At 36.2% G+C, this 14266-nt stretch overlaps 1 protein-coding gene across 16 annotated transcripts in view; it reads right to left on the bottom strand.

Annotated features, from left to right (window-relative positions):
- cdk5rap1 (CDK5 regulatory subunit associated protein 1) overlaps window positions 1–14266 on the bottom strand; it is an 81125-nt gene that overhangs the window by 23834 nt on the left and 43025 nt on the right. For 10 of the 16 annotated variants that reach the window (XR_013819686.1, XM_079857480.1, XM_079857475.1 and 7 more), the window contains 3 exons: window positions 9374–9429; window positions 5747–5877; window positions 630–779 (listed from right to left, as the gene is read on the bottom strand). Coding sequence is in view for 14 of the 16 variants with exons in the window: in XM_079857480.1 (XP_079713606.1) it covers window positions 630–779; window positions 5747–5877; window positions 9374–9429 (337 nt within the window). In the remaining 2 variants the exon portion in view is untranslated. Of the gene's footprint in view, window positions 1–629; window positions 780–1087; window positions 1420–5746; window positions 5878–9373; window positions 9430–14266 lie in introns of those variants that run through there. The other 6 variants (XR_013819687.1, XM_079857487.1, XM_079857488.1 and 3 more) reach the window with 2 other exon arrangements.

The following is a 14266-nucleotide window of genomic DNA, read 5'->3' as shown; positions in this document are numbered from 1 at the left end:
CTCATATGTCTTTATTTTTAATATAGGCCAACTATTTATTAATTTATTGTTCTATTTCATTAAACATTTTTACATTTAACACGAATAATCAAACATTTGACATACAGTAAAACAAGAATTGCACAACAATTTTAAATGTCTACTCATTTGTCCATTTTAAAATGATAAGGGACCTGGATAATGGATAGGGGGCGCTGGCCCAAAAAAGGTTGAGAACCACTGCCTTAACATATAATCTATTATAAATTCTATAACAAGTTTGTTAAATGTACCACAATAAATACAATAGAACATGATAAATATTGGAAAAACATTCCTATGAATAGCAAATTCTGAAAAAAATTATAATTTTGTAGTGGTCTAATTTTTTTCCAGAGCTGTATAGTATGCAAACTGTGCAAATATTCAGTATGCATGGAATACTCCGATGACATACCAGAGCATACTTTCCTAATTTTTCATACTCATGTTGTTCCAAACCTGTATGACTTTACACAAGATTATATTTGTTAAAAGCGTTTTAAATGTTTTTGTCCATACACTGAAAGTCACTGAAACAATCCTCAAGCAACCCTACACGAGGTGGAGAACATGAGGCAAAACATCATGAAGTATGATGTTATACTCACTCCCTCTACCAACACCAGCTGTGCACTGCCAATAAAAGCCATGTTGACTTTAGTTGCCTCTTCTCTAAAAACAGAGATGAGTTCCTCCAGACGACGCTGTTTCACTGGCACAGGAACATCATCTTGCAGCCGATGATACGCATGGGTTTTCTAAAAATAAGCAAGAAAAAAGCCATTGTCATTTTAATAAATGTTGTTTTTTTTTTTTCAATATTAAAATACTTTTTTATATCCCCGTTTTTAATCAATTATTCTTAAACTTTTTGTTTGGTACCAATTTTTTGAACTAATGGATTTAATTGCAGGTTATACTTATTAGTAAATAAATGTATCTAATATGACCATCAGTGAACAGACTTATGTTATCATGCTGAAACATTGATAAAACTCGACAAAACATCATAAACAGATTTAAATTGTTTTCAGTCATTGGAAAGAGTGACATTATTTGCCATTAAAGCACTATGATGGGGATGGCCCATTTTCACTGTTGCACAGCAGTTTTCCACAGTGGTGTCCGCAGAATAATATAGGGTTCATAGACAATTGGAAAAGTTTTTGGGCAGACCTGACCTGTTAAAAAGAGTTGTGGTATTCATCCCTCCTGGGATGGTGCCGCCCTTCTCTATAGTAATATGGCACATAGTCTTGGAGTTGACCTTGACCTGACCTAACTGGGGCCCAGGTCAGCAAGCAGGCAGACTGGCTAGACAGACTGGCTAAACCGACCGTCTGCTAGCTGTCTCATGTCACAGAAGTAAGAAATCCCAACACATAGAGACTCTTTCACCTAGATATCATCACATAGAGACTGTGTCTGTTCCCCGAAATAGTAAATACAAAAAAACTACCAAACCCATTTAAGGGTAAAAATTTAATTGATGTTCAACTAATAAAAAAAAAGATATAATACAGATGAACAACTGATAAAACTTGGTTTGCTAAATATTCAATCCCCTTCTTTAAAAGCACTTATTGTTAATGATATGATTACAGATCATAACCTAGATCATAACAGATCATAACCTAATTTAAGCTCTCCCCTGTGAAGGCCTCCCTCCCTTCCCTTTACCTCTGTACAGATAAAAAGTTGTCGTTTTATCTGTACAGAGTCACCACGTTGCTACACGGACGCGATAAATAATTCTGTATTATAAAATTTTAAGGCCAGACAAGTAGTTTGTTGAGGGTTGATTTGTAAAGAAGGACTACATGCCAGCGCACATATATATTCAAACGCGCATACCTATGGACTGAATACTTGATGCACATGTGTGTGTTTGCACAGAGTTACGTTTAACTCAGACAGTTTAACGCCAAACAGTTTACGTCTGTGTTTGCGCAGAGGTTTGCACAAAGGTTGCGTAGGTTTGCGCAGAGATAGCTGATAATCGTTTGCACCTTGGAACCTATTTCCGGGAGTGCGTTCTCAAGCCGCCAGGCACTGTTTTGTGTGGATAGGCGGCACTGGCTCCGCATTGAGGGTTTTCTGTTAGAACTGTGTCTTGTTAGCGGCCCCTAAGTTAATAACTAATGATCTTCGCAACGGAAGTGAATCAATCAATCAAAACTAACTTTAGCTGGAAAATAATTTTATCCTAGAGCTGCTGTAAAGGCAAAACAATCTTTGTTACTGTAATTTCCTATTATCACTGTAAAGCTGCTTTGAAACAATTCATATTGTTAAAAGCGCTATATAAATGAAGGTTACTTGACTTGACTTGACTTGACTTGACTAAACTCTATTGGCGTAAGGCAACACGTGTCAGGACCCACTCATTGTCGTACTTTAGATCTAATATTGTCACATGGAATCAATGTTGATGCCGTGGTTTCTGCAGAAGAGTGATGACATCTCAATCTAGTCTCATGTATACTTCATTTAGCCAAGGCTGCAAAGCCGACTCCCTGTTATAAATATGGTAGAACTATCACTAGAACTAATATGGTAGAACTACCACTAAAGATTGCTTTAAATAATCTTCCTGATCAGTTTAATCTCCTCAGCATCCCAGATAGCTTAGAAGATGTTGCAACAGAAACTATTGACTCTTTAGACCAGGGGTGTCAAACTCAGTTCCTGGAGGGCCACAGCCCTGCAGAGTTTAGCTTCAACCCTAATCAAACACACCTGATCAGGTAATCAAGTCCTTCAGGCTTATTTGAAAACTGCAGGTGTGTGTGTGTTGAAGCAGGGTTGGAACAAAACTCTGTAGGGCTGTGGCCCTCCAGGAACTGAGTTTGACACCTGTGCTTTAGACACAGTTGCTCCTGTGGTAGATTTTTTCTTATTTCGCACCTGACCTAAGTCTACCTGGGTCTCGTCTACAGTCGACGTTAGATTCCTATAATATTTATACTCTATACTCCTCATCGATGTCGGCTGAGTCCTCTAACTCTATACTCTAGCGCGTCTCCTCATCGAAGACAACTGAGTTCCCTAACTTTATACTTTAGCGCGTCTCCTCATCGACGTCGGCTGAGTTCCCTAACTCTATACTCTAGTGCGTCTCCTCATCGACGTCGGCTGAGTTCCCTAACTCTAACTTGCTGCGCAGCATTAACTAGACAGACTCCAGACAATGCCTTCGAATATGCTTTAATTTAAAATAGACAAATTTCAGAGAGAATCCCAACCGCAAAAGGAATACAACAGTTTTCATAAAATAGGAGCATGGCAAAAATGACATGATACATTACATAATTTCCCTACAATTTGATTGGTTCTTCATAGGCAAACCCCTCTGTTACTAGGTAGAAGCAAACTCTGTTTTCTTGATTACTTCATTGTTAATCACAACCTAGACATCTGTCTAGTTTCATTTCCCCTATTTGTTATTTATACACTCACACACTCAAAGTCACAAGTTTTAGACCAAAAGGTTTGGAAACATTTAAGATTCAAAAGCATATTTTCCTGCAAGAAAAATAAATGTTTTTCTTGACAAAATCTAGTCATATTTTGTCATAGAAAGAATTATCTAAATTCATTAAATCATCTAAATCAACAACATTGCATGTTAGACCCTATACGACTAAGCTACTGAAAGAGATGCTTCCAGAGGTCATAGATCCTCTTCTTAAAATCATTAATTCATTTTGTCATTAGGATATGTACTGAAAACTTTTAAGATGGCTATAATTAAACCTCTTATTAAAAAAACGCAACTTGATCATATAGAATTAGTCGATTACAGGCCGATCTTAAATCTACCCTTTCTGTCAAAAATACTAGAAAAGGCAGTATCCTCACAACTATGTTCCTTTTTAGAAAGAAATGGTATTTGCAAGGATTTCCAGTCAGGATTTAGACCCTATTATAGTACTAAGACTGTTCTCATTAGAGTTACAAATGATTTCCTCTTATCATCCGATCATGGTTGTATCTCTCTATTAGTGTTACTGGATCTTAGTGCTGCATTTGATACAATCGACCACACCATTCTTTTGAATAGACTCAAAAATGACGTTGGCATTAGTGGAATTGCATTAGCATGGTTTAAATCATACTTATCTGACCGTTATCAGATTTTAGCAGTAAATGAAGAGGTATCATGTCGATCACGTTCAGTATGGAGTACCACAAGGCTCAGTACTAGGACTGTTGCTTTTCATCCTGTACATGCTACCCTTGGGAGATATCAGTAGGAAGCATGGCATTAGTTTTCACTGTTATGCTGCTGATACTCAGCTCTATATTTTTTCGCGCCCCGACGAAACCTACCAATTCGCAAAATTAACGGAATGCATAGTTGATATAGAAAATTGGATGACTAGTAATTTCCTACAATATTAATTCAGAAAAAAATAATTATTGGGCCAAATACCTCTGCACGTACTAACCTAGAATATTGTCTAACACTTGATGGCTGCTCTGTGTCAAGTCTTCGTCGTCGGTTAGGAACCTGGGAGTGTTTGATACCAATCTTTAATTTGAAAGCCACGTTTCTAGCATCTGTAAAACCGCATTCTTCCATCTTAAAAATATATCTAAATTACGACATATGCTCTCAATAACAAATGCGGAACAGTTAGTTCATGCGTTCATGACCTCAAAGCTAGATTATTGTAATGCTTTACTGGGTGGTTGCCCTGCACACTTAATAAACAAACTCCAGTAGTTCCAAAATGCAGCAGCTAGAGTTCTTACTAGAATTAGGAAGTATGACCGTATTAGCCTGGTTCTGTCATCTACGCTAATATTGGTCTCTCTGTTTATCCTGAGGTTTACTGTAGTCAGCCTGTGCCTAGACACGACCACGGCATGATGTAGTCAGCCGGATCCGGGCCGTATACAGATCAGATGGTGGATCTGCGCCTAGACAAGACCACAAAGCATCCCTAAAGTGTCAGCAGAGATTGTGTCAACAAGACTCTCCTCTGTGAAGGCCTCATCAACACGACAGCCAGTGGGCACTGATCCTTAACAAACCCTTCTTCATACCAATGTGATGACTCTTCAACCAGATGGATAAATATTCTGAATGTTCCGATCCAATCTGATTTCTGACCTGTAATGCTGCCTGAATCATAATCATACACTGTTCATTCACCTTTGTTTTGTTTATTTGGGGACACTTAATATTCAACAATATTATCAGGGCTCCAGACTAACTGTTTTTACTAGGAGCACTGTAGCCGAAAATAAACTTTCCAATGCCTCGTTTTATGAGTACAGAACCTATTTGTACTACTGTAGAAGTTTGGTACCATTCCGGGCATTATTAGTGGGGTAATTTACGAGATACATCATAGGATCCATTAGCGCCTGCACAAAGTCATTCGGCTGATATCTCTGAATAAGCTCTAACTTTAATAATGTTCGACCAAGGGAAAAAAAGCTTCTGGGGGGTGTTTGGCTCGAGGTCATGGTGCAAAGGACCCTAGGTTGAAATTACTCCGAACCATCCCTTTAAGTTACAATCGAAAACATGATTTTTTAGAAAGAGGCATGCTGTTTGGATCATTATTCTCTCTAGATTTTGTCAAATTGACTATAACGAACAGGTTAGCTTACTTTTTGAAGTTTAATGACTGCCATATTATTATGAACAGGAATACAAGAGATACATGAATCTGTCAGGTATCTGATATGAAGAGCAAAAGGTAGATCAGACCTTCCTCATGCTGTAGGTGAAGAGAAAGCCCATGTTATAGCCCACCTCCCTGAGGAGAGATAGGGTCTGCTGATGGTCGTCTTCAGTCTCTCCACAGAAGCCTGTGATGAAATCACTGCTTAGACTGACCCCTGAAACAGCATTTATCAGGGACAGAGAGGAACATCATAAACCACAGCATTTCCATTTACATCACATCAAAACTTGACAATACATGGGACAAAACATTTGAAATCATTCTTTGACATGTATTTTAGTATTTTTATCAAAATTATGACACTATTTCTCATCTGTCACCTGCTAAAACATAACTCAATATTTTATATAGATTATTAGAAGTTAAACTAAAAAAAAAGTATATACATGTATCCTAAATAGCATTTATAAATAGCATTTACTATTACGCCCTGATGGTTCATTTTAAAATATACCTCTTTGGTCCCACTTTATATTAGGTGTCTTTAAATACTATGCACTTACATTATAAAATTAAGCATTTGATAATGTAGTTTATTGTGTTTGTTCTGCAAAACTATTGTCAGATTTGCAATAGCTATTTGCTGTTATTGAGTTTAGGATACATGTATGATTAGAGGTAGGTGTAGACTATAGACATTATGTCTAAGTTTAAGGTTAGATGCAACAGTCAACAGTGTAATTACATTCAGTTACTTTAAAAGTAACAACAGTGTAACTACAAATAACAATAGCAGTATACCACAAAAAATGTAATCAAACAAATTAAGAGTAGAATTCTTACTGCTACATTTGATAACATTTTAATTTAAAAACTTAATTTAAAACTACAATTACTATTTTGTTTCGAGAGTGAAAGTGCTCACATGTAACACATTGGTTCAACATTTGAAGTGGATCAAAACCTTTCATCAAAGTTATACATGCATTTTGAACAATACACGTTCTTGTCTTAGGAACTTTGATTTACTTTTTTGATCCACTTCAAATGTTGACTACTGTTATTTATATATTTTTTAAAGGAACACTTAATACTAATGCAATTAATGTCTAATAAAGGTTGGTTTAAAGCACATCCATGACCTAATCTAAAGAGAACAGTTAATTTTACAGTTAATAAGTTGTTAACAAAGCGTAACAATAATTATCTAACTCTTTACATATAAGCTAATTAAACAATAATAATTTGGTTAATTACACTGACAGTGAATGAAGAACTCACTATTTGTTTATAGCCTTTTAATATATTAACAATGTAGAGACTACAACATATTAACCATGTATTAACTAATAGTTTGCAAATGATTTGTAAGCACTTTATTACAACATACTTATTATAAAGTGTTACCAAAACACCTAATATAAAGTGGGTCTACCTCTTTTATTAGGCTTCACACTTAACAGAAACGTCAGCTTTATAATCAGCTTTACCCTGAAGGTCATCTTTTAACATTTCACATGCCATGAGTTCAAAAAGGTCACACAGGTATCGTTTATTTTGTGTTGGTTTTTTTAACCTCAAAATAAACTATACTTGTGTGACCTTACGAATAATTATTAATAATGACAAATCTATTTTCAAATCAACATTTGTATAAATTGACACTATAGGATTATTTCAAAAAGACTTCATATAAATTAAGTCTGTTTGAAATAATCCTATAGTGTCAATTTATACAAATGTTGATTTGAAAATAGATTTGTCATTATTTATAATTATTCGACAAATGATTTTATATGATATTCAGATGCTCCAACACATCTGAACAGATGACTGCAACTCCTGCGAGGACTCGGAATCAACATGCACCGATGCTATTTTTTTCTATACAGTATATCCATATCATATGTTAACAACATGTATACTTTACTCATTGTTTCTGACTTAAATTAATACATTGTTAGCTAACTGTGTGATTTTTATATGTACGTACATTTCTGAAATACATAACTTGGACACAGTCACCTCTGATAACAGATCACTTAAAGGTCCCATTGCATGGATTATTTTATTATTTTAGAATGTTTCCTGGGGTGCCCTTATAATGTTAGTATGTTTTTTAGATCAAAAGTTGTTATAATTTAGAAATAAAAGGCATATTTCCTAGCCTGATTTTAGCCTCTGATTTGAATGCTCTGTTTGAAGGGGCGTGTCTGCTGTGAGACTTCAGTGTAAGGTTTCCCCATGCTGCCTTGTGCGCAGCGCGATTTTATTCACGCTGCTAGGCAGCCTGGACACCATGGACCAGATTTTCCCCTCAAAAAGGGAACCAATCACAGAACGGGGAGGGAGCAGCAAGACGATGACGACGTCTATGCGACACACCGAAGCAGTTTGTTTATATCTATGGATCCAACATGGCATCAGACGCGAAGTTACCTTTCGATGCAGCCTTATATAGTGTTCTAAGTAGTTTAGAACGCAAGTTTATTTCGTCTTCTTCCTCGTCAAATTTCTGTCGCTCTACATACGTCATCTGGTATAATTGAAACGATTGGCTATGAGCTACGTGCAGGCGCATTTGATAGACATTCGTAGCGCCCAATAAACGGCTCTGGGCATTTGTAAACCACGCCTCAAATACGAGAAAATGAACATGTGGTTCCCAGACCACGTCTCAATGAGAAAGAGGTCTGACGTTAGCCAGGCTAAATGATTTCACCAATGCAAACATGAGGCAAGTACAGTAAGAGCTTCGTTGTGCAGCGTAACAGCGTCACTGATTTCATAACGAGTTTTGGCAAGTGTCCAGATAAACTCGTGCTGTGTGATTGACAGCTTGGGCGATTGGAAAGGGATTGTTCTTTGATCACTTTCTGTATATATATTAATCACAGTTTAAGTAAGATTATTTTCATCCTACTAAGAGAAATGACGTGAAGTTGATCGTTTAATCACTGGCTTGATTTACTGATGCATAAACAGTATTGAATGACTTTGAGAGAAAGATTATCTGTCTGAACTTGAACAATTACACATCAGAAATTCACATAACCCACTGGTTCTTCAGAGGTTCGGATGAAGGAACTAAAAAAATACTTTTGTGTTCATTTGTACATCCAAACACTGAGCAACTGCCATGCTTCGCTCGTTTCCAAGCCATGATGTCTCTCGAGGAAAAACCAATATCGTGCTCGCTCGCGCAGCTCATTTTCTCATGGGCGGGCCAAATTCTTTTAGCGGGCAAAGAAGAGAAAGGGGAGGTAACCTTTCCCCTTATGACGACATAAGAGGAAGATTTCTAGATTCGCCCGTCTGAGCTTTCATTTTCTCAAAAATACCCAGGGCTTGGTTTACACCCATCAAAACGTCTAGCCATTGGGGGACCATAGGCAGGCTAGGGAAACTCATATTAAGGATAAAAAACCTCATAAAGTGAAATTTTCATGCAATGGGACCTTTAAATTGTAATGTAGACATTTTCTGTAAAGCTGCTTTGAAACAATATGTATTGTGAAAAGCGTTATACAAATAAATGTAAATTGAATTAAAATGTGAATTGATATACATCTGTACATGTTTGACAGATTAATACAAAATAATTCTTTAGTACATACACAACTATTTGATCAGTTCTATAGGCAGTTTTGTCCCACTACTCAAGAATCAGTTGGTATATTCAATTGGTATATTTCATAGTGACAAGTTACCTGGTATTATTTTACGAATGTTCTCCACAAGCTCAAGATATGCCTCTCGGGTGTAACTGAGAAAGAAAACAAATGTCCAGGTTGAAGGAAATGAAATTATAAAGCACATCCAGAAAGTCTTGGATTTCAATACAAATTTACTAAAGCTAAATTAAGTACATATTCTCTAAAAAGATCAAGTTTATACAGTGGCAACAAAATATCCTCTAATTGGCAGTTCGTAACTGCATAGGGCTGTGCCGGTACAATCATATATTGTGATATTTTTTTATATTGATATTTTAGATTATTGTATCAATATTTATTTTTTTCATGTATTATTGCATTCACATCATGTCCTATAGTTCAATAATCAAAAAGCAGGTTGTTTAAATGATCTGTGACCGGTGTTTCTCAGGGTGCTTCTATTAGGCAAGAGAGAAATTTGAGACTCAGTTGTGTATGTAACTTTGGTTTCCTGAGTAAGGAATGAGATGCTGCATCAGTAGCTGACGCAAAAGAAAACACCCTCCAGGTGTTACGACTGCATGAAGCCAGTAAAAAAAAAAATCACAGCAATTAACTGGCCTCATCAGGGTGCACCCACACCATCAATCCTCAGATTTCAAAGAAGGAACTCAGCAGAAATGAGGTAGTTTGCCAGAGTCATGCAGCGTCTCATTTTTTGTGTCCGTTTTAGGATCCATTTGCTGTATGTATGCAGTACATATTTTTTTCAGTGCCCATATTAACAGGTTAGACTAGAGCACACAGATGCAGTCTGGCAATGAGTTCCAGGAGCAGTGGAGATGCATCAGTGCAGCGATTGTCTATTTTTGCTGTGCTTCACGCACAGAATTAAAGTGATAGTGCATTGTTCATGGTCAAAATGAACATGGATAAACACAAAACATAGTAAATTTCATCATAAATGCATATAATTAAAGTCTATGTTTCACAGTCTGAATCATGATCATACACTGTTCGTTCATTGGCCAGAGGAGAACTGGCCCCCAGACTGAGCCTGGGTTCTCCCAAGGTTTTTTGATGGAGTTTTGGTTCCTTGCCACTGTCGCCTTTTTCCACCTTTGTTGCCATTAGCTTGGCTTGCTTAGTTAGGGACATTAAATCTAATTTAATATTCAACAATAATATTGATCTGCCTGCATTGACACTATTATACAAGAACTGAACTGAGCTGGATGATGACAGCACAGTGTATTCCAGAGCGGCTAAGAATAATCAAATGTAACATTTTATTATGTCAGGTAAATTATGTCCTTCAAGTAAAATGAAACATCACCGAAGCTGCTGGACATAAGCTGGACTGTGATGCTATTTTCTTCTAGAAACAAATTTTTTTGCATTATTTTCCTGTTATCTCTGTAAAGCTGCTTTGAAACAATCTGTATTGTAAATAGCGCTATATAAATAAATGTGACTTGACTTGACTTGATAGTCAACATATGACTTCCTGCCCTGGGTAAAACAAGGAAAGCAAGGAAAACAAATCACATTTGAAAAAACAAGGCGAAAGTTCTGTATTACAGCAGTATTTCTTGCATTACGAAAATGCAAAAGAAAAGGCATGGGAGCCAACTGTTAGTGTGACTGTTTGTTTGTTAGTGTGGTAAACTTTAAAATATTTATGATACTACCAGTAAGATATGGGCTACAAGACAGATGTAGTTGGAGATAAGGCAGCTTTTTAAAAGTACCACAAGCCAAATAATCCAAAATCCAAAAGGCATAATCCATAACAGGCAGAGATAAGGCAATTAACATACAATATAACTCCGTAAAGGCGAAGAACAATGATTCAGAGACCCAGTCCAAAGTCAAAAAAGCAGGAGAACACGGATCACAAAAAATACAAAAAAGCTTGGTAACGTCACAACAGGGAATGAGTGTATACTTCACAAAGAGTGTGAAGATATGAGCGTCTTACATAGGGTGTCTGAGTATTTAAGATAAATACCTAGATGTGCTGTGTTTGACAGAAACCTGGCTAAAACCAAACAATTACATTACTTTAAATGAGTCAACCCCACAAGATTACAGTTGTAAATATGAACCTCGTCTGAAACGCAAAGGCGAAGGTGTTGATGTAATTTATAGTAATATTTTCAAAACCACTAAGAAATCAAGTTTTAAATATACTTCTTTTGAAGTGTTGGTGCTTAACCCTCTGGGGTCTGAGCTGTTTTCTGGGCACTGGAGGTGTTCTGACATGCTCTGACATTTGTGCTTATTTCTGTTACTTGTGACATTTTCATGGCTAAAGTCTGATTACACTGTATTCAGCACAAACTCTGCTACAATAATATATCAGCAGCAAGTATATAAAAGTTTGTAGTTTTGAGATAATAACATTTATGCGTGGTTTGTGAAAAAACAAAAAACAATTGTCACTGAAATAAGCTCATGAAACCCATACTGATTATTTCTTCATAAGACTTTTGAAAATTGTATGACGTAGCCTAGAATATTTGCTTCAAAACTATGTGAAAATCACCCTGACTGCTCATTCAGAGAAGACAATATATTGATTTAAAAATTTTACGACGTGTTTTGTGTGAAAAAGCTTTATGCGGGAGCTCATTAACATGTAAGCTTTTCTCACCTGAGAAAGACAAAGAACCTCCCCTAACGGCCCTATTAGGAGCTATCAGGCCCTATCATTCTGAGCAACCTTGCACAAAGAATGAGGAGATTTAAAAAAGAATGGCTTTTTGATTGTTTTTAATTTATTTACAACACAACATAATCCAAAGATACACAAATGACAAAAAAACCCCCACATTATTTAACACACTGAACTAAAGACAGAGACTTGAACTGTCACACACCTTTGTGCCATTCCTGAAACATAGTACATACCTTTCATTTCCATGGTGTTTGATTTTTCACTTTAGCATGTATGGAGACTTATGTGAATGTTGAAGTCAGCAGGACTTATTCAGTGGCATCTTGTTCCTCTAAAAACAACAACAACAAAACAGCTGTGAACATGCTGATATCAAGAGAAATTATGCTGCACAATTTGGGGAATACATTTTAGATTTTTCAGGTTAAAATAGCTTTTTAAAATGTACAGAATACACACACACACACACACACACACACACACACACACATATATATATATATATATATATATATATATATATATATATATATATATATATATATATATATATGTATATATATATATATATATATATATATATATATATATATATATATATATATATATATATATATATATATTAGCCTACTTTTACCATGCTGTGTTTTATTATAGAATATAAAAACATCCTCGTGTCGAACATGTATACAAGCACTGAAAGGTTGCCTACCAGTTCACATTTCATGTTTCTGTCTATATATAGGCCTACATGTAGGCTACATATATGACATTAGGCTTAGTTCATGTTTTTACTCCAAACTCATTTCATAACATACATTTTAATCTGGCACGACCAGTTTAACATGTCTTACCTTAAAAATCGTCTCATCTTCAAATCGCGTTCTTCTGAGGTAAATCCGAGGTAAATTCAAGGTAAACAGCACAGCACAGCACAGCTTACATTCGTCCAAACTCGATGAAAGCAGAGAGGAGTAAGTTACGAAGTCTCTGCTTCTTTGTTTTGAGGTGATGAGGGCGTTTACAGGTCTGCGTTTCTCCGCATGAATCATTTGCATGTCAATCGCTCGTGCGCGCGTGGGTGTGGTCACATTATAGTTAATTAGGACGCGTTTGAGAAACTGTACATGCCGCTGCTTTCGTATGGATTACTTAAAAATATAATATTTGTTTTTTATATAATTTACATACTTTAAAAATAGAGATTCCAAGCGTTGTATAGACATGCGTTTTAAGTCTGTGTGACAAACATTCGCTGAGTAACAGGTCATTTTCTGTCGCGTTTCAGAATGAGTTTCACATTGAGAGAGACGGCAGAACGCGCATCATGTTTATTTTCTTTGTTTTACGGAAAACACAACATTTTGTTTTTATTATGAGTGTACACAAATAAAAGAAGACATTTAACAGCTTTGAATGATGTACAACACAAGTATGTAAAATCAAAATCAACAGAGTATTTTGCACTGATAAAAAAAAAAACGAGCAGATCACGCCGGCGTGATTGCCGACCTCAGGGGGTTAATATAAAAATATATAGTGCAAACAATAAATCACGTTTGAGATTTGTGCTGGCTACTGTATACAGGCCACCAGGGTACCATAAAGATTTTATCAAAGAATTTGCGGACTTTCTATCAGAATTAATATTGACTGCAGATAAAGTACTAATTGTTGGTGATTTTAATATACACATAGATAATGAAAAAGATGCATTGGGATTGGCATTTAAAGACATTGTAAACTCAATTGGAGTTAGACAACATGTGTCAGGACCTACTCATTGTCGTAATCATACTCTAGATCTAATATTATCACATGGAATAGATGTTGATGCCGTTGAAATTCTGCAGCAGAGCGATGACATCTCAGATCATTATCTAGTCTCATGTAAATTACATTTAGCCAAGGCTGCAAAGCCGACTCCGTGTTATAAATATGTTAGACCTATCACTTCTGCCACTAAAGATTGCTTTATCAATAATCTTCCTAATCAGTTTCATCATCTCAGCATCCCGGATAGCTTAGAAGAACTTGATATTGCAACTGAAACTTTTAACTCTCTCTTTTCTAGCACTTTAGACACAGTTGCTCCATTGCGCCTAAAGAAGATTACAGAAAATAGTCCAACGCCGTGGTACAACGAGCACATCCGGGTCCTTAAGAGAGCAGAAAAATGGAGCGCAACTGGAAGAAAAAAAAACGAGAGGTATTTCGGATTTCATGGAAGGAGAGCTCAATTACTTACAGAGAGGCTTTAAAAGCTG

Source organism: Squalius cephalus (genome assembly GCF_949319135.1).
Source record: "Squalius cephalus genome assembly, chromosome: 22".
Lineage (NCBI taxonomy): Eukaryota > Metazoa > Chordata > Actinopteri > Cypriniformes > Leuciscidae > Squalius > Squalius cephalus.
This window is presented reverse-complemented; position numbering and strand designations above follow the sequence as displayed.